Below are 20,130 nucleotides of genomic sequence, written 5' to 3'. Positions count from 1 at the left end.
AAAGTCTTTGAATATGAGTTTGAGATTTTCAATTAGTTTTTTTCTATTCTTCCTGGAAAATGATTTGAATTACAAATGAAATTTTATAAATTTTGATGAATATGACATTATTATGTTTTGTTTTAAATGCAAATATAAATCAAGGGATTAGGGGCAGCAAAGTCATATATATATGTATATATATACATACATACACATTTCAGAGACAAAATTTGAAATGGTTATCTGTAAAGATATTTTCTTTCTCTTCTTTTGCTTATAAAATCAAGTCTTTACAGCGTTTGAAAAAAAAAAAAAAAATAAAAAAGCATGTTATCAGATAAGCCCACTTTCAAAAAAAAAAAAAAAAAAAAAAAATTTTTTTAAATTCAGAAAAATAATTAAAAAAATCTTTGAATTAATTCTGGTAGATTTCATCAAGGTATAGTAATATACCAGTCACAAAATGAAAAAGATAAAATGTCTTTGGTGTCATTTTATTGTTTGCAATTTTTTTTTTTTTCTCCAAATTATTCTAAACATGAACTAAGAAATATATTAAAAGATTTTATGACTAAGTTTCATATAATGTTTAAAAGTATTTGCAGTTATTTCATAATGTTGGTTATTATATCTTTTTTTTTTTTTTTTTTTTAAATTTCTTTTCCACATTTTTCCCCTCAAAAAAATTTGGTCCTTTGCAATCTTCACCAAGTAATGGAAATATGATTCTAATTTCGTTATGCAAACTTGCTATTGAAAAGTAATAGTTCATATTTTAGTGAAAACAAGTAGTTTGTTTTTTCTTTATTTAAGATAAGATTTTCAATTATTTTTCATTTTTTTGAAAGAAATGGCTACTATTATGATCCATTGGCAAGGTTGAATATACCAAAGTTTTATTAGTTCAGTTGACTAAATTGGTTTGGCCACGTTGAAAGGAGCAATTCTTAGATTCTTTTTATTTATTTATTCAGTGGTAGAAAATCAGAGAAAAGTTGTACGATTCAAGAAAAATCAGGTGCAAACTATCAAAGATTTTCAAGAATAGAATTTGAAAAAATCAATTCTCAAGCTTTGACTGCCAGAAAATGGCAGACCCCCTGAGCAAGGGAAAATGGATACGTATGCAAAATAGACCAGGCTGAATTTTGTGCATCAGCCATCATTCTGGAGTTATGGCTAGTGTTAAGGTTAATAAATGATTTTTTTTTTTTTCTTATCGTCAAAAGAATTCCAAAATAATCATAAAAATCTATGAGCAATCTCGTCTTGTTTAATGACAAGATAGATGAAATTTTATAAAAAAATATTTTTGCTTTGAGTGTTAAAACATTTGAAAATCATAAAAACTACTTGTTTATTTTCATTAAAACTTGAAATATTATTTTTACACCTAACAAATTTTCATAACCTAAAATTAGAACCATACTTAGTTATTCAGGTTTGTCATGTTAAGAAACAGCCAACATTTCCTTTTGTCTGTTTTTTTTTATTAAAAACTTTTTTTTTCAAAATATTTTTCTGTTCAGTTTTTGTTTGTATGTTTTTATCTTTTTGTTTGTATGTTTTTATCTTTTTCCCATTTTTTTTTCCAAAAGTATCAGATTTCCTTCTTTACCTTTTTCATAATTTTTCTTTCTCATCCCATTCATTTCAATTGTATTTACCTTTTCTTTCTCCATTACTTTTCCTTTCTCCTTTTCTTCCAGTATTTTCTACATGTTAACAAAAACTTCTCATCTATTTTTAACCATCCCAAGTCCCACCTCCACCTTTTACTTTTCTTTCTTACATTTCCTCTCAAACATACCCAAAATTCTAAAGAGTTAACTCCCTTTTCAGTCGCAATGTTTTGACATTTGAAAATTTTTATCATATTTTTCTTTTTCTCAAAAATTCTAATAACCAGAAGACAATTTAAGGTAAATTAAAAGAATGATCAAAAGATCTAATGAACACATTAAAATTCATTAAGGACCAACTTTTGGAAAAGAAACATCACCTGAGTCTCTAATTATCTATAACTAGTTGACTAAAAAATACTCATAATTTTGTAGTGATACCTAAATGTTTATGTCAAGACAAAAAGTGTGTGTATATATATATATATATATATATATATACACATACATACAGGGTGTCCACAAAGTCTGGCTACATTATGTAGCCAGACTTTGTGGGCACCCTGTATACACACACACACATGTATGTATGTATATATATATATATATATATATACACACACACACACAGGGTGCCCACAAAGTCTGGCTACATAATCTAGAGGATGCTTCCACAAAATCTGGCTACTACAGACTTTGTGGACACCCTGTATATACATGGCATAATCGCGTTGAAACACCGGTTCTCCTCAGATCACCGAAGTTAAGCAACATTGAGCCTGGTTAGTAACAAATGGGTGACCATTTGGGAATTCTAGGCACTGTATGTGCTCTCCGCTCATCTTGCCATTGTTTCCAGTCATCCTGTACCTCCACTTGTCACTGGTATTCAACAATTTCGACTCAGGAGAGGTGTGGTTGAAGATTGTGCAACTCTTGCCACAAAAATTTCACACGCAGACACCCTTACGGTGAGTATCAATAGTCTGTCAAGACTGAAGGAAGCCTCTCTCTCTCTCTCTATATATATATATATAACCGTACATTGCTACATCTTAAAATACTCTTAAATATGATATGACATGCAGATTTTGTATTTATTTTTACATATCCAATTCTCTATTTATTTTATTGAAGTGATTTTTTTTTAAAATAGGGTGCCATCAACTAGAATCAAAACATGTTGTAAAAGTATAAATGTATATTTGCTCCTGCATGAAAGAGTACTTTAAGTAAACTTATACCTGCCAAGTTCTCAGTTTTTTTCAATTTTGACTGCTTAGCAACTATTTTTACCAGCTAAAAACCAAATCGAAATTGTCCCACAGGTCTTTGTATCAGTTCTAAGACGATAGACCAAAAATTGCCAGAGGAGTTTGATAGAGACCGTTCCTCAGACAGACAAGGTAATAAAAATATATATTTGTGTACCTAATAGATAATAGACACATTATCTATTAGTTACACAAATTTTTTTTAATTGTAAACCTCTTCAGTCCACGGATATGGTTAAGTTAACTTTAAGATTTGTTTTCCTAGTGCTTTCATTCTATCCTGACTATTTCTTGATCGTGTTCAGCGTAACAATGCTATACACAAATTTAACAAATCATTTTCGCTCATTCAGCATTTTCTCCTGTTTTATTCATTACAACCATTTCCCATCTCCTCTTAACTTGGAGACCAGAAACATTTCACGTATCAAGCGTTCAATTTTCCACTGTGTTAGGAGATAAATTTCTCAATCTTCAATCATCATCGTGTTGGACATTTCTAAATATTCCAGTTGTCACTCGCTTCCAATTCAAGAATAACAGGAAGTGGGACAGACAAGAGAACGCAGAGGCTGATTCGCTGACCTGAAATGGAGTTAACTAGGCTGTAAGAATATATTATCTATTGGACATAACATGGTTCTAAGAGAGAGGGTGATACAAACAAGGTTCAGGAAGTGTAGCGTGTGTATAGGAATAATGGAATTGTATGACTAAACGATATGTTTATCGATCTCTGTCCCTTTCCCTTCATCACACACACACACTCTTAAATGTCTTCTGTCTTCCATTAGTTTTGATTGAAGTTAATCCTTTTGAAAGTATGAATAAGAGGTTTGATAACAGGACGGCAAACAATCCCTATGGAAGATCACGCAAAAGTGAGCATGAGAACAAGCAGCAACGACAATTTTATAACGTGGTTGCTGCAAAAGGTTCAGAATACATATTCATACATATCTAAATGTACTTTTAAGTGTGTGTGTGTGTGTGTATATATATATATATATATATATATAGATGATGGCTACAAGCTAATGTGTTCATATTTTTTAAAACCTTCTTTCTTTTCATTTTTCTGACTTTTTCCATGACAGCAACATTATATCGATGATGTCTTCTGAAAAAACTTTCATCTTTCTTTTTTGAGGCAATTCTTAATCAGCTAACAAACTTTATTTACATTTTTCACTCTGTATTAATTCAAATTGTTTGATTTCATTCATCTCGTTTTTCATTTGAAATCATTTCTCCTTAAAAATTTCTTCTGAAAATTTTCATCTTTTTTTTAACATTCATTTTATTTTCATTCACAATTTTTCATTCATAATTTGTCTTTTTCATTCCACTTTCAATAATCCAACTTTTTTTTATTTTCATTCCAACTTTTTAAACCCTCCCTCCTTCCCCGGCTGGAATTTAAAAGAAGAAAGAAACAGCAAAAAGATAAAGGTTAAGGTCTTAATGGCGTGAAACTTAATGCTTGTGACATGTTTTCATTAACACTATTTGTTGGGATATTGAGCCGTGGTGGCCGTGTTGCTTGTATAGAAGTAGACGTGATCGTCCCAACAGGGGGCAGTGGGGAGGAGGAACTCATGCGATTATGATCTTGTGAATAATACAGCTTGTAGTTTTCAGACTGAGCATTTGTAAGGGCTTCTGTTATGGGATGATGATGAGCATTAGGGGAGCTGATAAAACTGACACCCTGGGGAGCCAGTCCAAGAACTTGAGGAAAAGTCCTCAATTGTTCGTGGACATCTGTATAAGATGGAGGGTGATGGGCAATATTTGACTGGGTGTGCTCATCCTGCTCCTGACGAGATGGAGCCGATGAAGATATATGGCTGTCAGCCAGGGTCACGGCCGGATTGTTGCTAGTGTTAAGGTGAGGCAGATCCTTATTTGATGTGTAGCGATACGAAGAACTTCGATAAGGCGAATGACCAGAACTACCGCCGCTGGTCTCCAAATCTATAACAATCGGTTGGCATCCATCATCTTTGGTTTTTCTCAACAGCTTGTCAAGGTTTTTACCACATTCAGTTTCGTCTTTCTGCATCACCTTACGTTCCTCATTGCTCGACATACGGTGTATAGGTACCATAGTTGGTGGGCTGTATATGCCAATAGGCAGTTTGTTCTTATGTTTATGGGACTTGCCTGGAGTATCGTCCAAAGAGTCCACATTGGGGGAAACTGGTTTGATATGAACATGCATCTGAAAAGAGGTGTCAAAAGGGTTTTTTGTTAATAAGCAATTTTGAAACTTGGTCATTACCCCGACTGCTGGCATCGCACAGGGTATGGTAATCAGTCTTATCTGGACGAAAATTTGACATAGCGGTCAAGAACAGTTTGACAGGTTTTTGGTTTGGGTGAGAGGATTAGGTTTTTTCAAGCTGCGGTTAAATTTTAGGGATTTCTCACTTTTAAAAAAAGCTTAAAATCAATAATGACACTGAAAAAAAAAAAAAAAATGTTTATTTTTTAGTGCACATTTAAAGCTAGAAATCACTCAGAGAATTCATACCTCCACCAAAACATTGTAACAAAAACAAAATACATTTACATAAAGTTTTAAATTATTGGCATTCGTTCGTTCATAATTGGTTTTTATACTCTCTGACCTTCTTCAAATACAAATTACAAGAATCCTTTTTTATTCCATGAAAATTACTCTGCATTTTAAGATGTCCGTTCTCACCTAAGATGAGAACGGACATCTTAAAAACAAAAAAAATTTTCTTGTCACTAGAGTTAGTAGCCTAAATGACAAATTTTATTTTCATTATATCTAAAACTTTTGACATATACACACAAATTGTTGCAAAACTTTAAATGTATTTTGGCAGCATAAATTAGACATGGAATTATGATTATTCAAAGTTTGTTCGAAATTAGAAAATTTACTATTTGTCGAGATGTGAATTTTTTACAGGTGTATGAGTAAAAATGCTTCAAATAATGACAATCTTTTGACGAATAAAATTCGTGATGAAAAAAATGGAATAAAAACAGCTAAACATTAGGTAAAATCTCATTGCGTCTAAAAAAAAAAAAAAAAAAAAAAAAAAAATTACACTGTTCATATAAAATCCATATCAACAGCTAACACATTTAATCTCCGGAGTATGATTGATGGTTTATTAGAGATCAAGTTAAATTTTTCTTTTAACAGTAAATCAATAAAAATAAAACTTCAGATTCGGACCATGTAAAAATAGACATAACTGATTTAATAAGGAAAAATTTGATTTATTAAAGTTTTTAACTTGTGTGTGTGTAAAAATGCACTTAAAAGCCTATATTAAGTCCAACATATTGATAAGTGACCTTTTTTCTTTTAGATGAGACTATATCTATCTAGATATATGTGTGCAATATTAGACATGCAATATAGTGTACATTGTTGAAATAGCATGACAATATAAATAGTAATCGAACTTGAAGTAATCTGAAATAAAAACATTAAAACAAAAAGAAAAATTATACATTTATAAAGAGAAAGGGAGTGTGCTTTATGATCGCTAGTTGTTCTAGCACATCTCAATCATCCTCCACCAATGAATACTATTCATAAAATTAATAATTAAAAAAAAAAAGCTGTGTTCATATATCTATGATTAATGGAGATTTTGTATATGACTGAAGCCGAACTATACTAGTATCTCGACTAATTGTACTATATTTCAATACTCAATTAGTTCTATTGTTAGAAAACGATCTTCCTAGGGTAATTACCTAAAGGCAAATTCCAACCCCAAAAAAAGAGAAGGTGGACCCATAAACATCTATAAAATAAGTTTCAATAAGAATAAAGAAAAGTGAATATTTTACAGCATCGTTGTTGGAATTGGTCAATTTTCATTGATCATGGTTACTAAAGAAATTAATTTACTCCAACTTTTATAATTTAACTGGTTTTATTTATTTACTTTACCTACTTTGGATAGAGGAAAGTCAATTTAATTTTTGATTAAAAAAGAAATAAAATTTTAGTTGTAACAGACAAATCCTATTATATTCAAAATATGGGTTATCTCCTCCTACATTATCTTAGGAATGAAGACATTGTTTACAATGTCCTAAGTATAGATATTTCACGTTACCTTTTTCGACATGGATATAAAAAAAATTTTTTAGATATGCATTTTTTTCCATGACAAATTACTGGATTTGTAGTGTTTTGTAAAGAAAAAAATTATTTTTGTTAAAAAAAAAAAAAAATACATAGAAAAATCTAAAATCTATCTGAAGTTTGTTTTTTGATTACTTTTTGAGTTTTAAATTTTAGGTGATTCTTTTAAAATGTTCAATATTACTAGTTCTTTGGGCCAGCGAAAGTAAATTAAAAAACTGTAGTAAACTATGCTATTATATTGCTAATAACAATAACCAATGAAAATTAGTTCGTCAGAAACAAAGTTTGATTTGTCAGTTTAGATTAAATTTTTTAAAATCTGTTTGACTTTTCCTTAGATTTTTATTTTAAAAGTAAATTTTATCAATTTTGGTCCTGGAATGCTAAAATTCTAACATAAATGAATTTACAAAAGTATATGAGAGAGAGAGAGTCTGAATACATACTAGACACCATCCTTGAGTGTTTCTATGCAGGAATTTCTCAGGATTATTTGACATGAAGATATTTTGCTTTACAAATAAAACCTGACCAAATATTGAAAATAACATAGCAGTCAAAATCCAAATAAGATCCGCTTGGCATGGCTACACTCTGTATTATTTGAGGAATGGCGCACCTTAATGATTTTATCTCAAATAACAGCACTTATAGCTGTATATTCCACCCAACCAGATAAATTCTTGTCCTGGAATTTGACAAGACCAAGAGGATGAGAAAAATATAAGATAGGTGAATTTGAGAAGAGCAAAATTAATGTTCTTTGCGGATTTATTAACTTAACATTTGAGAAGTAAAGGAGAACTTAACTTGAACATTTGGATTATCTTATAAATAAAGTGTTAGCCCCACAGATTGAGATCTAATTTAAATGAAAAAAATATATAAAATAAATAATAAAAAAAAAAGAAAAACAAACATAAAGATTAGATGACGATTAAGATTTTTCGAAAAGGCAATATGCAATAACTCCAAAGCTGCATATTATTAAAAAGATTATTATATTAAAATTAAAATTAATTGAGAATTACTTATTTATAAAGAAATGAAAACACCTATTAGCTAGCAGCATGATCTGTACAAAATGTCATAATCTATTAAAAAATATACAATTTTATATTGTCTTTTCCTAAAATCTGAACTGTTATCTAATCTTCACATTTAGCAAATAACTGTTAAAAATGTTGATTGAAATTTGTTGAACAGTTCAGCAACAAATGTACCTGCACAAATTTCACACAAGCGCAAAACATTTTGAAAGAAAACAAGTAAAAAAAAATTAAGAAAAGCATTTAGAAACATAAAAATTCCCCAAAAATTTATAATAAAAGAAAAAAATAGAAAAACCATTGGATTAAAAAAGAGTATGTTTAACTTTTGAATTTAATAAAATAAAAAAGAAAAAGATTATTCAGAGAAAATATAAAGTTAAAAATTAAGAGTTAAAATTTAATTCTGAAAAAAATAAATAAAATAAATAAAAATTAAAAATAGTTTTCGTAATTAATATTGATAAATGCTGATCAGTACAAAATTTTAAAAGCTAATAAATAAGTTGGATCATTTTTAGTAAGTGGTCTCCTAAAAAAAACTTTTCTCTAAGATTGCTCAGGATACAACAAAATCATTTTAGTTTTTAATTTTTGCACATTTTTTTTTTTTTAATTTAGACTGAAAAAATTTAAAACATTTCAGTTCTAAGAAAGACAACTGTTTAAAATTTTCAACTAAAAATGAGTTAAATACAATTTTTAAGTGATTGATTAAAAAGGTTCCATAATAGCTGGACTAAATAATTTAAAAAAATGTAGCAAAGTATCTTCTTTGATATGGCAACAAATGGATTCTGCCTAGTCAGAAGACAAGTCAGATTAAATGCTATTTAGGCCTGACTTTTAAAATCCAATCAGCATAATACATTATTATATTGTCAATAACATGATACAATAGTAACAAATGAAAATTGGCTAGTTAGAAACAAAGCTTGATTTGTCAAATTAAATGCTATTTGGGCCTAACTTGGAAAATCCAACAAGATATAGATAAAAAAAAAAATTTAGAATTAAATATTAGTATGTTAGTTTAGAAGTTGCATTTACCAGATCATGTCATAAGTTCTGCCCGGATTTTAATATGAAAAAAAAAAAAAAAAAATAGAAAAGAAAATTTCATAGGAAGTGGGAATGTCTAATGGAATTAAATATTCCCATATATATGAATTTGGTCACATCAAATTTTACAAAATTTTATTTTGAAAGAAAAAATAATCAAACTTTTAATATTAAAAAATCTTAAAATTTGATCCATGGAAAATTTGAAGCAAATACTGTTTTATGAATTAAACGTTCAACGCTGCCAAGACAAAGCTCGTTTCCTTTAATAATTACATGAAACATTACCAACCACCAATAGCTATGGCTAGTGATACTTTACCTGAGAGCACTTTGTTCAAGCTTCTTGGCTTAATGTTCACAGGAAACATGAGTTGGAATAGATACATCGAGATTATTGCTAAGGCTGCTGCAAAGAAGGTGGGCTCTCTCTATCGTGCTAGAAAGTTATTTACGCCTGAAAGTATCCTATACCTCTACAAAGCTACCATTCGCCCATGTGTGGCGTACTGCTGTCACATTTGGGCTGGTGCATCTGCTACTAGTCTCTCGCTCCTGGACAAGGTCCAAAAGAGAGTCACCAACCTAATAGGTCCCGAACTGTCATCTAAACTTCAACCCCTGTCCCATTGACGAAATGTTGCATCCCTCTGACTGTTTTACAAGTATTTTAATGGTGGATGATCTGACGAACTACAAGCACTTGTATCCCCTCGGCATAAATACCCCTGACAAACCCGACAAGCAGCAAAGTCCCACCACTACACAGTTTATATTCCTAGATGTAAGAAAGCCTTTTACTCTAATAGTTTCTTCCCCAGAACTGCAGGACTTTGGAATTCTCTTCCGGTTTCCTGCTTCCCCAACTGTACTGACATGCAGAAGTTCAAGTGTAATGTGAACAGACATCTTGCTGCTAAACTCCCTACATAGTACCTCTGCAATTTAGGTTCTTGATAGTAGCCCCCAATATCAAAGTGGCAACGTGCCTTGTTTGGGGTGAATATGTAATTAAAAAAATAAAATCTCCCCTGCAGCCAACGTAACTTGAAATATTCACTCAGCTTGTGGAGAAATCAGTCTGACAGTGACTTTGTTGTTGGACTGAGTATATTCTGTTCAGTCTTAAGAGGCTTTATATTCTGAGTAGAGGAGGAGGGGTGTTATTGCTAATCACCAAATGCGCTTCTTCCAGAGAATACTGATAGGGCTGCACAGGCATTTTTATAGACTATCCTTCGTGTGTAAGCCTCTCCAAACCACACCTGACCTTGTGTCTAGCCTAATGATTCATGTAGAAGAATGCCTGAAGATGGTTACAAAATTCAAAATTGGACATTTTGCCCTTGAAGATGAAGACTAACCAGGAATTTGATGAACTGCTATTTGTGGAATCACTTAAAGAAAATTCTGCAGCATCAGTCAACAATTACGTTGTTCTCAAACTGTACAACTAGTCATCATTGACTTGTGAATTGTTTGAAGGCAATTGTAAATCGTGACTTGTGATCTGTAGACAATTCAAGAGGAGGAATACATTTTGCAAGTCGAACCTTTCTTCCAGGTTTTTGAAGATGACACTGAACACTTGTATGGTTTAAGGATAGCTTCATTGCTAATTCTTCAACTGATACTGTCGCGCTTTCTTAAAGTGATACAACAATTTTTGACCTACACGACAAGATCATAGTATCTGTTCTGATGATGCACTGCGCCTTTTCTGTCCTCGATCAGTGAAGGAGGGATTCTTCATAACTGGGGCAATTTTTATTTTTGTTCCTATTCAAAGTGACTCATTTTGGGGAGTTGGATTTTCCCCACATTAAAAACCAAACTTGTGTCTAACTATGCCCTTGTGGGGAGACAAGTAAATAGGAACATCTACAAGTGTTAATTTTGTAAACCACATTTTCCATAAGCCAACAAGTGAATTCTTTGAGTCACTTTAGCTGCAGAATTACTTTTTTTCAAATTCATAAATATTTATGTGGTTCAAATACTTCTTTGATACTATCATGTTTAAATGGATTTCAACAGTCAAATTTAAATTCATTTGCTTTTTGTTGTTGTTTTTTTTTTTGTTGTTTTTGTAAAATAAATTTTTATGAAGATAGATGTGTCCAAATACATAAAGATTTTCAGGTAGATTTTCAAAGTTTAAATAGCATTTAAGTTTAAATAGCATTTAAGCTGAGAAAAAACTTTCTTTTTGACTCGCCCATTTTTTGTTATTGTTGTAGCATGTTATTAGCAATATAAAAATGTACTTTGCCACAATTTATTTAAAAAATTACTTAGTCTGACTTAGACAACTGGTAACTTAAAACACTTAAAAAAAATCACCTAAAAGTAAAAATTAGCTTGCATCAGTAAAGAAGGATGATTCATTATTTTAATGAAGAAAATAATAGTTGTCTACCTCATCACTAAAATTTTATTTCTTTTTTTTACAAATTTGCAAACAAAAAAAATGTAAAGTGACTTTACTGTCTCCCGGGCAACGTTGAGTAGGTACAGGCATTATGATATACAGACAGTATTTAGTTCTTACTTATTATATTTATGAAGGTAGTCTAAACGTGCATGTATTTTCTTTTTCTAAAGAGAAAGAACAATTCTCCATTTGGATAATTATATAATTGCAATTATAATAATAGCAATTATATAATTGCAATTATAATAATTGCACATTGGGATAATTTTAATCTAACAAAATATAGCAGTTTTCTTATATGTCTATCGAAGAAAGTTGAATATTTCATTTTATTCATTATTTTTTTAAACTGCAAAACACAATTTTTATACGAGAATATTTTTCAGTGTGTTCTTTTAATAATAAATAAAACTTTTCATTGAGTATTTCCAAATATTTTAAAGTTAGAAGCACTTTTCACGATAGTTTTTTTTTTTGGTGTTGTTTGACTAAAACGATCGATGAATTCAATATTTTAACACCGGGCATAATTTATTTCTTGTTAAAGTTTTTGTTTGTTTGTTTTATAACACTTTAATTGTAAATAATTTACATGACTGAAATGGAAAATGAAATAGGAAATTCTCTATCCTCTCCCGAAACACAAATTCATTATTTATTAAAAAATTCATTAACTAATCAGTTTTAATTAAAGTTTTGATATGAACTAAAAACAAAGATTACATTAAATTTTAGTTAACATATTTTTATCTTATAGATAAATTGTTGTTATTATTATTAATTTAGTTCTTGTGCAGTGTATGCACCGTGCTGAAATAATAACATTATTATTTAGAAAGCCATTCTTCACAATTTAATGAAAAAAAAGATACCATAGAAAGTTAATTTAACCTTAGAATACTATCTAAAATATAGCACAGTGTGTACACTGCGCAAGCATTATTATTATTATAAAAATAATACTAAAAAACTGGTGTAAATGACATTGACTGGCACCACACCAACAAGTGAATGGTCAGGGAGAATGGAAAGACTAAGTGGGAGAGTACTAACCAGATTTCTACTGGAAGTGTGCAGAGAAAACTGGTACCTTGGGGAGGTTTTTTGTCACCCAAACCACAGGAAACACCAATGGCCGATGCCAATGAGAAATTAATGGCAAACGGTTGTTGTGATAACGTGCAATTATCTGCACGAGTGGTCAAGAGGTGGACAATACTGGAAATCTGAAGAAAATTGTTGTCACTCGATCTCCAGGGAACACCACAGGTTACTGCCAGTGAGCGATCACTGATGATGGCCTGTGTGACAACTCCTAGTGAGTGAAATAATAATAATAATAATGTTCCCTCCCAAATTCACCACCACCTTGATTTAATATCGTAGATGTTTACTATATTTTCTTAGTTTTTAACAAATGTTCATATTTGTCTTTTAGATTATTTCTTTAGTTATGTGAACTTCATTTTTGTATTCATGTATTCTGCTCCGATATAAAAATGAAGACTATAGCGGAGCATAGGATTCCTAACCATGTAATGATGAAAATAATCTACACATTTTGATGGAAAACATGGAAAAAAAAAAAAATGGACATAGAAGAACAGAAAACCAAAACTTTAAATATAATTTCCATATTAAAATAGTTATTTAAATAGTTCAACATATAATCTTTATATTTTATATTGAATAAAATTCAGTTCCAGTATTAATCAAATTGTGTTCCTTACTTTTATTTTTTAATGTTCTAATGCTCTTTTTCAAAAAGCTCCAACTCATTATTGTTAGTCTGATGGTTTGACAAATTTGCCTACTGTGTGTGACGTCATTTTTTAGTTAACCGGCCTTGTCTCTCGGTGGTTGTAGTTTTACTCGGTGTGGATTTAAAACCAACAAGAAAACTTGCTTAAATGGACAGTAACTCTAAAATTATGCAACCCATACGGATATGGAATAAAAACAAACTTATTTTTCTAAAACCGTGTTTGTTTGTTCAGAATTACAACTTGCCATACAGCATTCTTTTTTTTTGTCTAAAATACATATTCATAAAATAAAATGGTACTACCATTCTCGTCTAACTGGTAGTAACTGCTAGTTATCATGGGGTTAGAGTAATGTAAAGTTAGGAACTGTATACAGGTAAAATTAAAAAAAAAAAAAAAACATTTTTCATACATTTTTTAAGAATATAATTAAGAACTACTTCTATCCAGAAAAAGAACAATCTACTCATGTGAATTAAGTAAAAAGTTCCATTCTAAATTCTGTACAAATTCTTGAGTTTAACAAAACACATTTCAAGAAAGTTGTGGTTAGATTGTCCAAAACACTATGGCTAGCATCCAAGATGAGAATAGTAATCTGAATAATTCAAATAATCAATCGGCCATTGTCGTTATGGAAGGCTCGAATAGTTTATAATCTTGTACATTCCTCCAGCTCTTCTTAATACTAACCCAGTCTAATAATGCTAATATTATAATCTAATAAAGCAGTGACAGTTGTATTCTCAAATTTTAACACTTTTTTTTCACTGTCATTGTTCTTGTTTTTCCATCCAACATGTTAACTCGTGCTTGTCTTAACATCACTTATTTAAATCTAGATTTTATATCCTGCAAAATTGTCATCATTGGTTTATAATTATTCAACTGGGCTAGTTTTTAGAAGAGATGCCTACTCACCACGCAGTCTGATCCAAAAGGTCGACACAAGTCACATCTGATGCACTGAAGCCATATTTTCCTCAGCTCCCTAATGTCTAGGATATTGTAAACGGAAACAAATTAACTCCCTTTGCGCGGCCCAAATCTACGTAAGGGAAAAATCACTGTAAATACAGTTTCTCACATACAATCGAGCATGGCATGTTGTTAGCAAGCATCTTTTTGCGTGCGCATAAAAGAGGTGAGGAAACGAAGAATTTCATTCAAATTATTTCTCAAATTTACTGGACATTGTTATTAGGTATTCTTCTCTACTCTTTGCATTTATTTTGTTTATTTCAGTTTTCACGTTGAAGAATTGTAAACTGCAAATGCGTTGCAACCATGTGGGAAATAAAAAACACATTTTCTTCATCAGTTGTGCTTTTGTTCCTCATTTTGGGCCCCTGTGCCATTGTTATAGTGAAAACTCTTTTTCTGCATAACAAATATTTGCAAATTATTTGGAGTAACAAAAAAAAAAAAAAAAGAATGATACCTTGTTATATTTTACGAACGGCAGCCCTACCAAGTGCAAAGACCAACTTCAGTCAAGGAACATTTTGTTGTAGCAATAATTGCTACGGCTTCAATTTCTTTTGCCTTTAAAAAAAAAATTTTTTACGAACTCTTGTTTAATATACATAATGAAGTGTTTCACAAAACATTTGTATGCGAAAATATCCTCGCTAAATAACAAATGTGACTTTATTTCAGGAGCAACATATTGTATTTTTCGACAAATTTTATGAACATTATTTACGTAGTTGTGCACATTATCCAAGCTAGGACCACGCTACATGTGTTACATTTTTTGCTTTGTAAATTGTTCCTTTTTTGTATTTTTTGTTTGTATTCCTTTATAACCTCTCTACCATAGAATTTTATATAATTTTTATTGCATTTTTGTCGCCCTCTTTGCACACTCTTTAACATTATATGTTTGGTTTGTGTGGGACCTACTTCATTCCTAGCTATTAATCACAATGTCAGACAAAAATTTTCCCACCGAGTTCGACTGTGTGTCTCGATGCTCCAGCAGGACTACTAGAACCCACTCATCCCCAAGTTCGAGATCCTCTCACGGCTCCCATACATCGAGGAAGTCGATGGGCACTTTACTTGAAGTTGCTGCCCTTAGGGTAAAATTACAATACATCGATAAGGAAGCCAAGCAAAAGGCAGAATTAGAGTAAAGGCGGAAATGAGGCTGCATATGGTCCAAGCCAAATTAGATGCTCTTGAGACTACACAAGATTATGCTGATGAAAGAAGTCAACTAGCTTCCGAGGTCGATACCAACCACAAGGTACAGAATTTCTTAAAGTCACAGGTACTTGATACTGAGCCTCCGATAGAAAACACAGCTGGACTGTCTTTGACCGAGTCAGAGGTTTTGTTTGAAGACTCAGCAAGGAGCAAAGAAGTCAAAGCGAGCCCATCTACTTTGAACCCAATATGCCTCATTTCGTGGTCCTACCAGAAGCACTATCTGGTGAATTTGTGGATCTGTCAGTGAATGCTCCCCATATCCAGCCACCGACCCTCCATAAATTTCACTCTCAACAGACTGAGCAGACCGTCGAGAACACTTCAGAGGATGCATTGAAAGAGCTAGTTAAATCTCTGGCTGAGCAAGTTAGTCTCAGTCGATTACCTCCACCCGAGCCTAGCATTTTTACGGCGATCCAATGAGATATCCAAGTTGGCAAACTGCATTCCAGACCCTCATTGAACAGCGGAGAATTCCACCAGCAGAAAGGATAGACTATCTTAAATATATAGGTGGACAAGTTAGGGATACAGTTTTATTTTGTTTTTTATTCAATTTTCACCCCAAACAAGGTACAGTGCCACTTTGAAATAGGGGGCTATTATTGGGGACATAATTTGCGGGGGCATTATGAAGGGAGATGAGTAGAAAGATATTTGTTCACATTAAACTTGAACTTCTGCATATCAGTACAGCCGGGAAAGCAGAATCCTGGAAGCAAGTTCCAAAGTCTTTCAGTTCTGGAAAAGAAACTATTGGAGTAAAACGCTTTCTTACACCTAGGGATCTCTACTGTAAAGGGGTGGGACTTAGTTGCTTGTCGGGTTTGTCGGGGGTAGTCACGTCGAGGAGGTACAAGTGCTTGCAGTTCGTCAGAGCATTCACCATTTATAGAACAGGCAGAGGGATGCAACATCTCGTCAATGGGGCAGAGGCTGAAGCCTAGATGACAGTTCAGGACCTATCTGGTTGGTAACTCTCTTTTGAACCCTGTCCAGGAGTAAGATACAAGTAGCAGATGCACCAATCCAAATGTGACAACAGTACTCATACATGGGCGAATGGTGGCCTTATAGAGGTACAAGATACTTTCAGGCGTAAGTAATTTTCTAGCACAGTAGAGAGAGCCCACCTTTGCAGCAGCCTTGGCAATGCTCTCAATGTATCTGTTCCAGTTCATGTTCCCTGTAAATGTTAGGCTGCGGAGTTTAAAGGAAGTACTTTCAGGCAACGTGTTCTTGGCCATTGCTATTGGTGGTAGAGAAGGTTTCTTGTAGTTATTGAAGGAAATAAGCTTAGTCTTGATAACATTGAATGTGACCATCCATTTTTGTCCCCATTCCACTACAGATTGGAGGTAATCCTCTAGTGTTTCTGCCATTTCTTTAGATATGTGTTCATTTGTTTTCCCCTCATGCCTGTTATAGAGAGTGGTGTCATCGGCAAATATACCCATCTCCGAAACAATTTTATCAGGGAGGTCATTTATGAATATCAGGAATAATAAAGGTTCAAGGATAGACCTCTGAGGTACTCCCGCATTTATATCATATTGTTTAGATGTACGACTGTTGAGGACAACTTGGATTTTTCTCTTACTAAAGAAGGATTTAATTACATTATGTACTCTTCCAGTGATACCATATGATCTAATTTTCCTTAGAAGACCGTTGTGCCATACCCTGTAAAAAGCCTTAGATATATCAAGGGTTACCGCTCTACCCTCCCCTGTTTTGTCCAGTGAACAGTATATACGTTCAGAGACTACAGTTAAGATATCTGCTGTTGAACGGACTTGCCTAAATCCATATTGTTTGTCAGTCAGGAGTTTAGCAGCTGTTATGTGTTGGACTAGGGCTTGATTAACTAAGGACTCAAATATTTTGGCGAAAAGCGGGAGGAGGCTAATGGGGCGATAATTTAGTGGGTCAGTTCTTTCACCAGAATTCTTGAGGACTGGTACCACAGAAGCAGTTTTCCAGCAGTCGGGAAAGCAAGATTCGTTTATGCATTTATTGTAAAATTTGGAGAGAACTGGAGCAACCTCAGCAGAGCATTTTTTTAATAGCACAGCCGGGAGAGATCTGGTCCACATGCTTTTGAGGTGTCTAAGTTTTTTATGATACCATGTACCTGAGAAGGGGTGATTTTCGAATCGTCTAGTGTGGCGTCTGTCTGCAAAGGAAAGTCGGGGAGGGAGTGGTGTGCCGGGTCCAGTGTGGAGTTTGAAGCAAACAAATTAGCCTTGTCGGTTGCCATGCAAACAACCTCATGATTGTTTGATAGTGGGGGAATCGTTGACTGCTTCATTATTTACTATGCTGTTGTAGATTTTCCAAAAATCACAGGTTCCTAATTTCTGTGCTTCGATGCGTTTTCTGGTGGTTTCAGTGTAATCTGTCTTAGCTGTCGCAATTACTCTCTTACAATAATTTCTAGCTTCTATATACTTCTGTCTGTTTGACCTGGACTGATGTCGGTTGAATCTGCAGAATGCATGCTGCCTTTGAGCAATGGCAGCTGCACAAGCAGAAGTAAACCATTGGGGAGAGTGGGGCTTACTTGCATCGGAAGACGCCTTTGAGGAAGCCAAAGGTTTCCTTGAGGAACGATATGGAAATCAGTTCGTCATAGCAGATGTCTTCAGAGACAAACTAGAAAATTGGCAACAGATCAATCCAAGAGATGGAACAGCCCTACAGAGGTATGCTGACTTCTTAAGACAATGCTACACCGCTATGAAGAGCATAAGGAGTCTTCAAGTCTTAAACAATGAACGCGAGAACCGAAAGATGCTTCACAAGTTACCCGACTGGGTCATTAGCAGATGGGCAACTCTTGTAGCTCAACGGAGAGAAGATAAGGGTGAATTTTCTTCTTTCAAGGAATTTATGGAGTTCATTGGTAAGCAAGCTTGGATAGCCACAGATCCTATACCTCGCTGCAATCCATAAAATGTAACCAACCGACAAAGGATAAGCCCATTCTCAACAGACTCAAGCCTCCATCATTCAGTAGAGAAGGTCGGACTCTTGCCACCATCAAAGAGTGTCCAAAGTGGAATCCAGTTGACAAATACAGGAATTGCACATTCTGCCAAGGTAGTCATGACTTGGATGTCTGTACTAGTTTCAAAGTAAAAACACTCTCGGAAAGAAAGCAGTTTATCAGAGACAAGGGATTGTGCTTTGCATGCCTCTGCTTTGGACATGTTTCTCACAAATGCAGACAAAGGAAAAGATGCAATGTTTGTTCTAGTTTGCACCCTACACCCTTGCATGGTGACACTAGATCACAGGAAGGAGGAAGTGGTGAGAGGAAGGGTACTCAAGACCTGTGGATAGCACATCGGGTACAACGCTTTTAAATTACACTGGGTCATCCACAAAAACCTCTATGATCCTCCCGGTATATGTGTCCCATGTAAACAACCCAAATTCAGAACGTCTTGTGTATGCGATTCTGGATTCACAATCAGACAAAACCTTTATTTTACAAACTACCAACAAATCACTTGGACTGGAGGGTACACCTGTGAAACTAAAGCTGTCGACCATGCATGCCGAGAACAAAGTCATCAACAGTACAAAGATACAAGGACTGAGAGTTTGCGGCTTCAACAGCCCACAGAAAATTAAACTCCCGAGCACATATACAAGGGACATTATGCCAGCAAGCCGATCACACATCCCCACCCCAGACGTAGCAGAATTATGGCCGCATCTGAAGCCTATAACAAATTTAATTTTGCCATTACAAGACTGCGAGGTGGGCTTATTAATTGGATACAACTGTAGCAAAGCGTTAACACCGAGAGATATAATTGCACCGATTGGTGATGGTCCATATGCTCAATGAACTGACCTTGGATGGGGCATAGTGAGTGTTGCCGACATTGTTCATGAAGATGAGGATGGTGACAATATTGGAACTAGCCATCGAATTGTGGTTAAGGATGTAATCAGAGACTTCTCACTATCGAGAAATGAAAGACCAGCATCCACATTCAATAGTGGATCGCCTGCAATACTTTTCTAATTGGATGAGAACCGTGAGATCTGTGGCTCTTTGCTTAAAATATATGGCTAAGTTGAGAGATCGGGTATCTTCAGCATAGAACAGTGTTAAAGAAGGAATGCCTACAGTATCAGTGGCATACCTGGAAATGGCTAAAGTCGAAATCCTGTGATAATTACAGATGAACATCTTCAATCAGGAATTGCGAGACTTAAAAAAATCTGATCAACGAAATACAGACGATAAAGAGAAACATGCTAAGCAGCTGAGATGCATATCTCCACTGTATCGTCTCGATCCCTTTCTTAACCAGTTGGTGGTCGTTCAAACAAAGGACACTTCTGTGAAGATGTAAAACGTCCGATTATACTTCCCAGAAAATCTCATTGTAAACTGCAAATGCTGTGCAACCACATGGGAAATAAAAAACATATTTTCCTCATCAGTTGTGCTCTAGTCCTCATTTTTGGCCCCTGTGCCAGACTCATTATGGAGTTGATACAAGAGGTAGCACACTACCTGTGACACCACACATGTAAGGCATCTGCAATCTCACCAAGAT

General features: G+C 33.6%; 1 protein-coding gene across 6 annotated transcripts in view; it reads right to left on the bottom strand.

The window, feature by feature from the left end:
* Positions 1-4,015: 4,015 nt before the first annotated feature.
* The window catches only part of LOC145246778 (uncharacterized), a 252,694-nt gene continuing 236,579 nt past the window's right edge, over positions 4,016-20,130 (bottom strand). For all 6 annotated transcript variants that reach the window (XM_080108566.1, XM_080108568.1, XM_080108564.1 and 3 more), the window contains one exon: positions 4,016-5,102. In XM_080108566.1, the coding sequence (XP_079964692.1) occupies positions 4,332-5,102 (771 nt within the window). In that variant the 3' untranslated portion in view covers positions 4,016-4,331. The remainder of the gene's footprint in view (positions 5,103-20,130) is intronic.

This window comes from Euprymna scolopes, chromosome 24 (genome assembly GCF_053919585.1).
Source record: "Euprymna scolopes isolate OS-2025 chromosome 24, ASM5391958v1, whole genome shotgun sequence".
Lineage (NCBI taxonomy): Eukaryota > Metazoa > Mollusca > Cephalopoda > Sepiida > Sepiolidae > Euprymna > Euprymna scolopes.
Note: the sequence above shows the minus strand (reverse complement) of the source record. Positions and strands in the feature narration are given on the sequence as shown.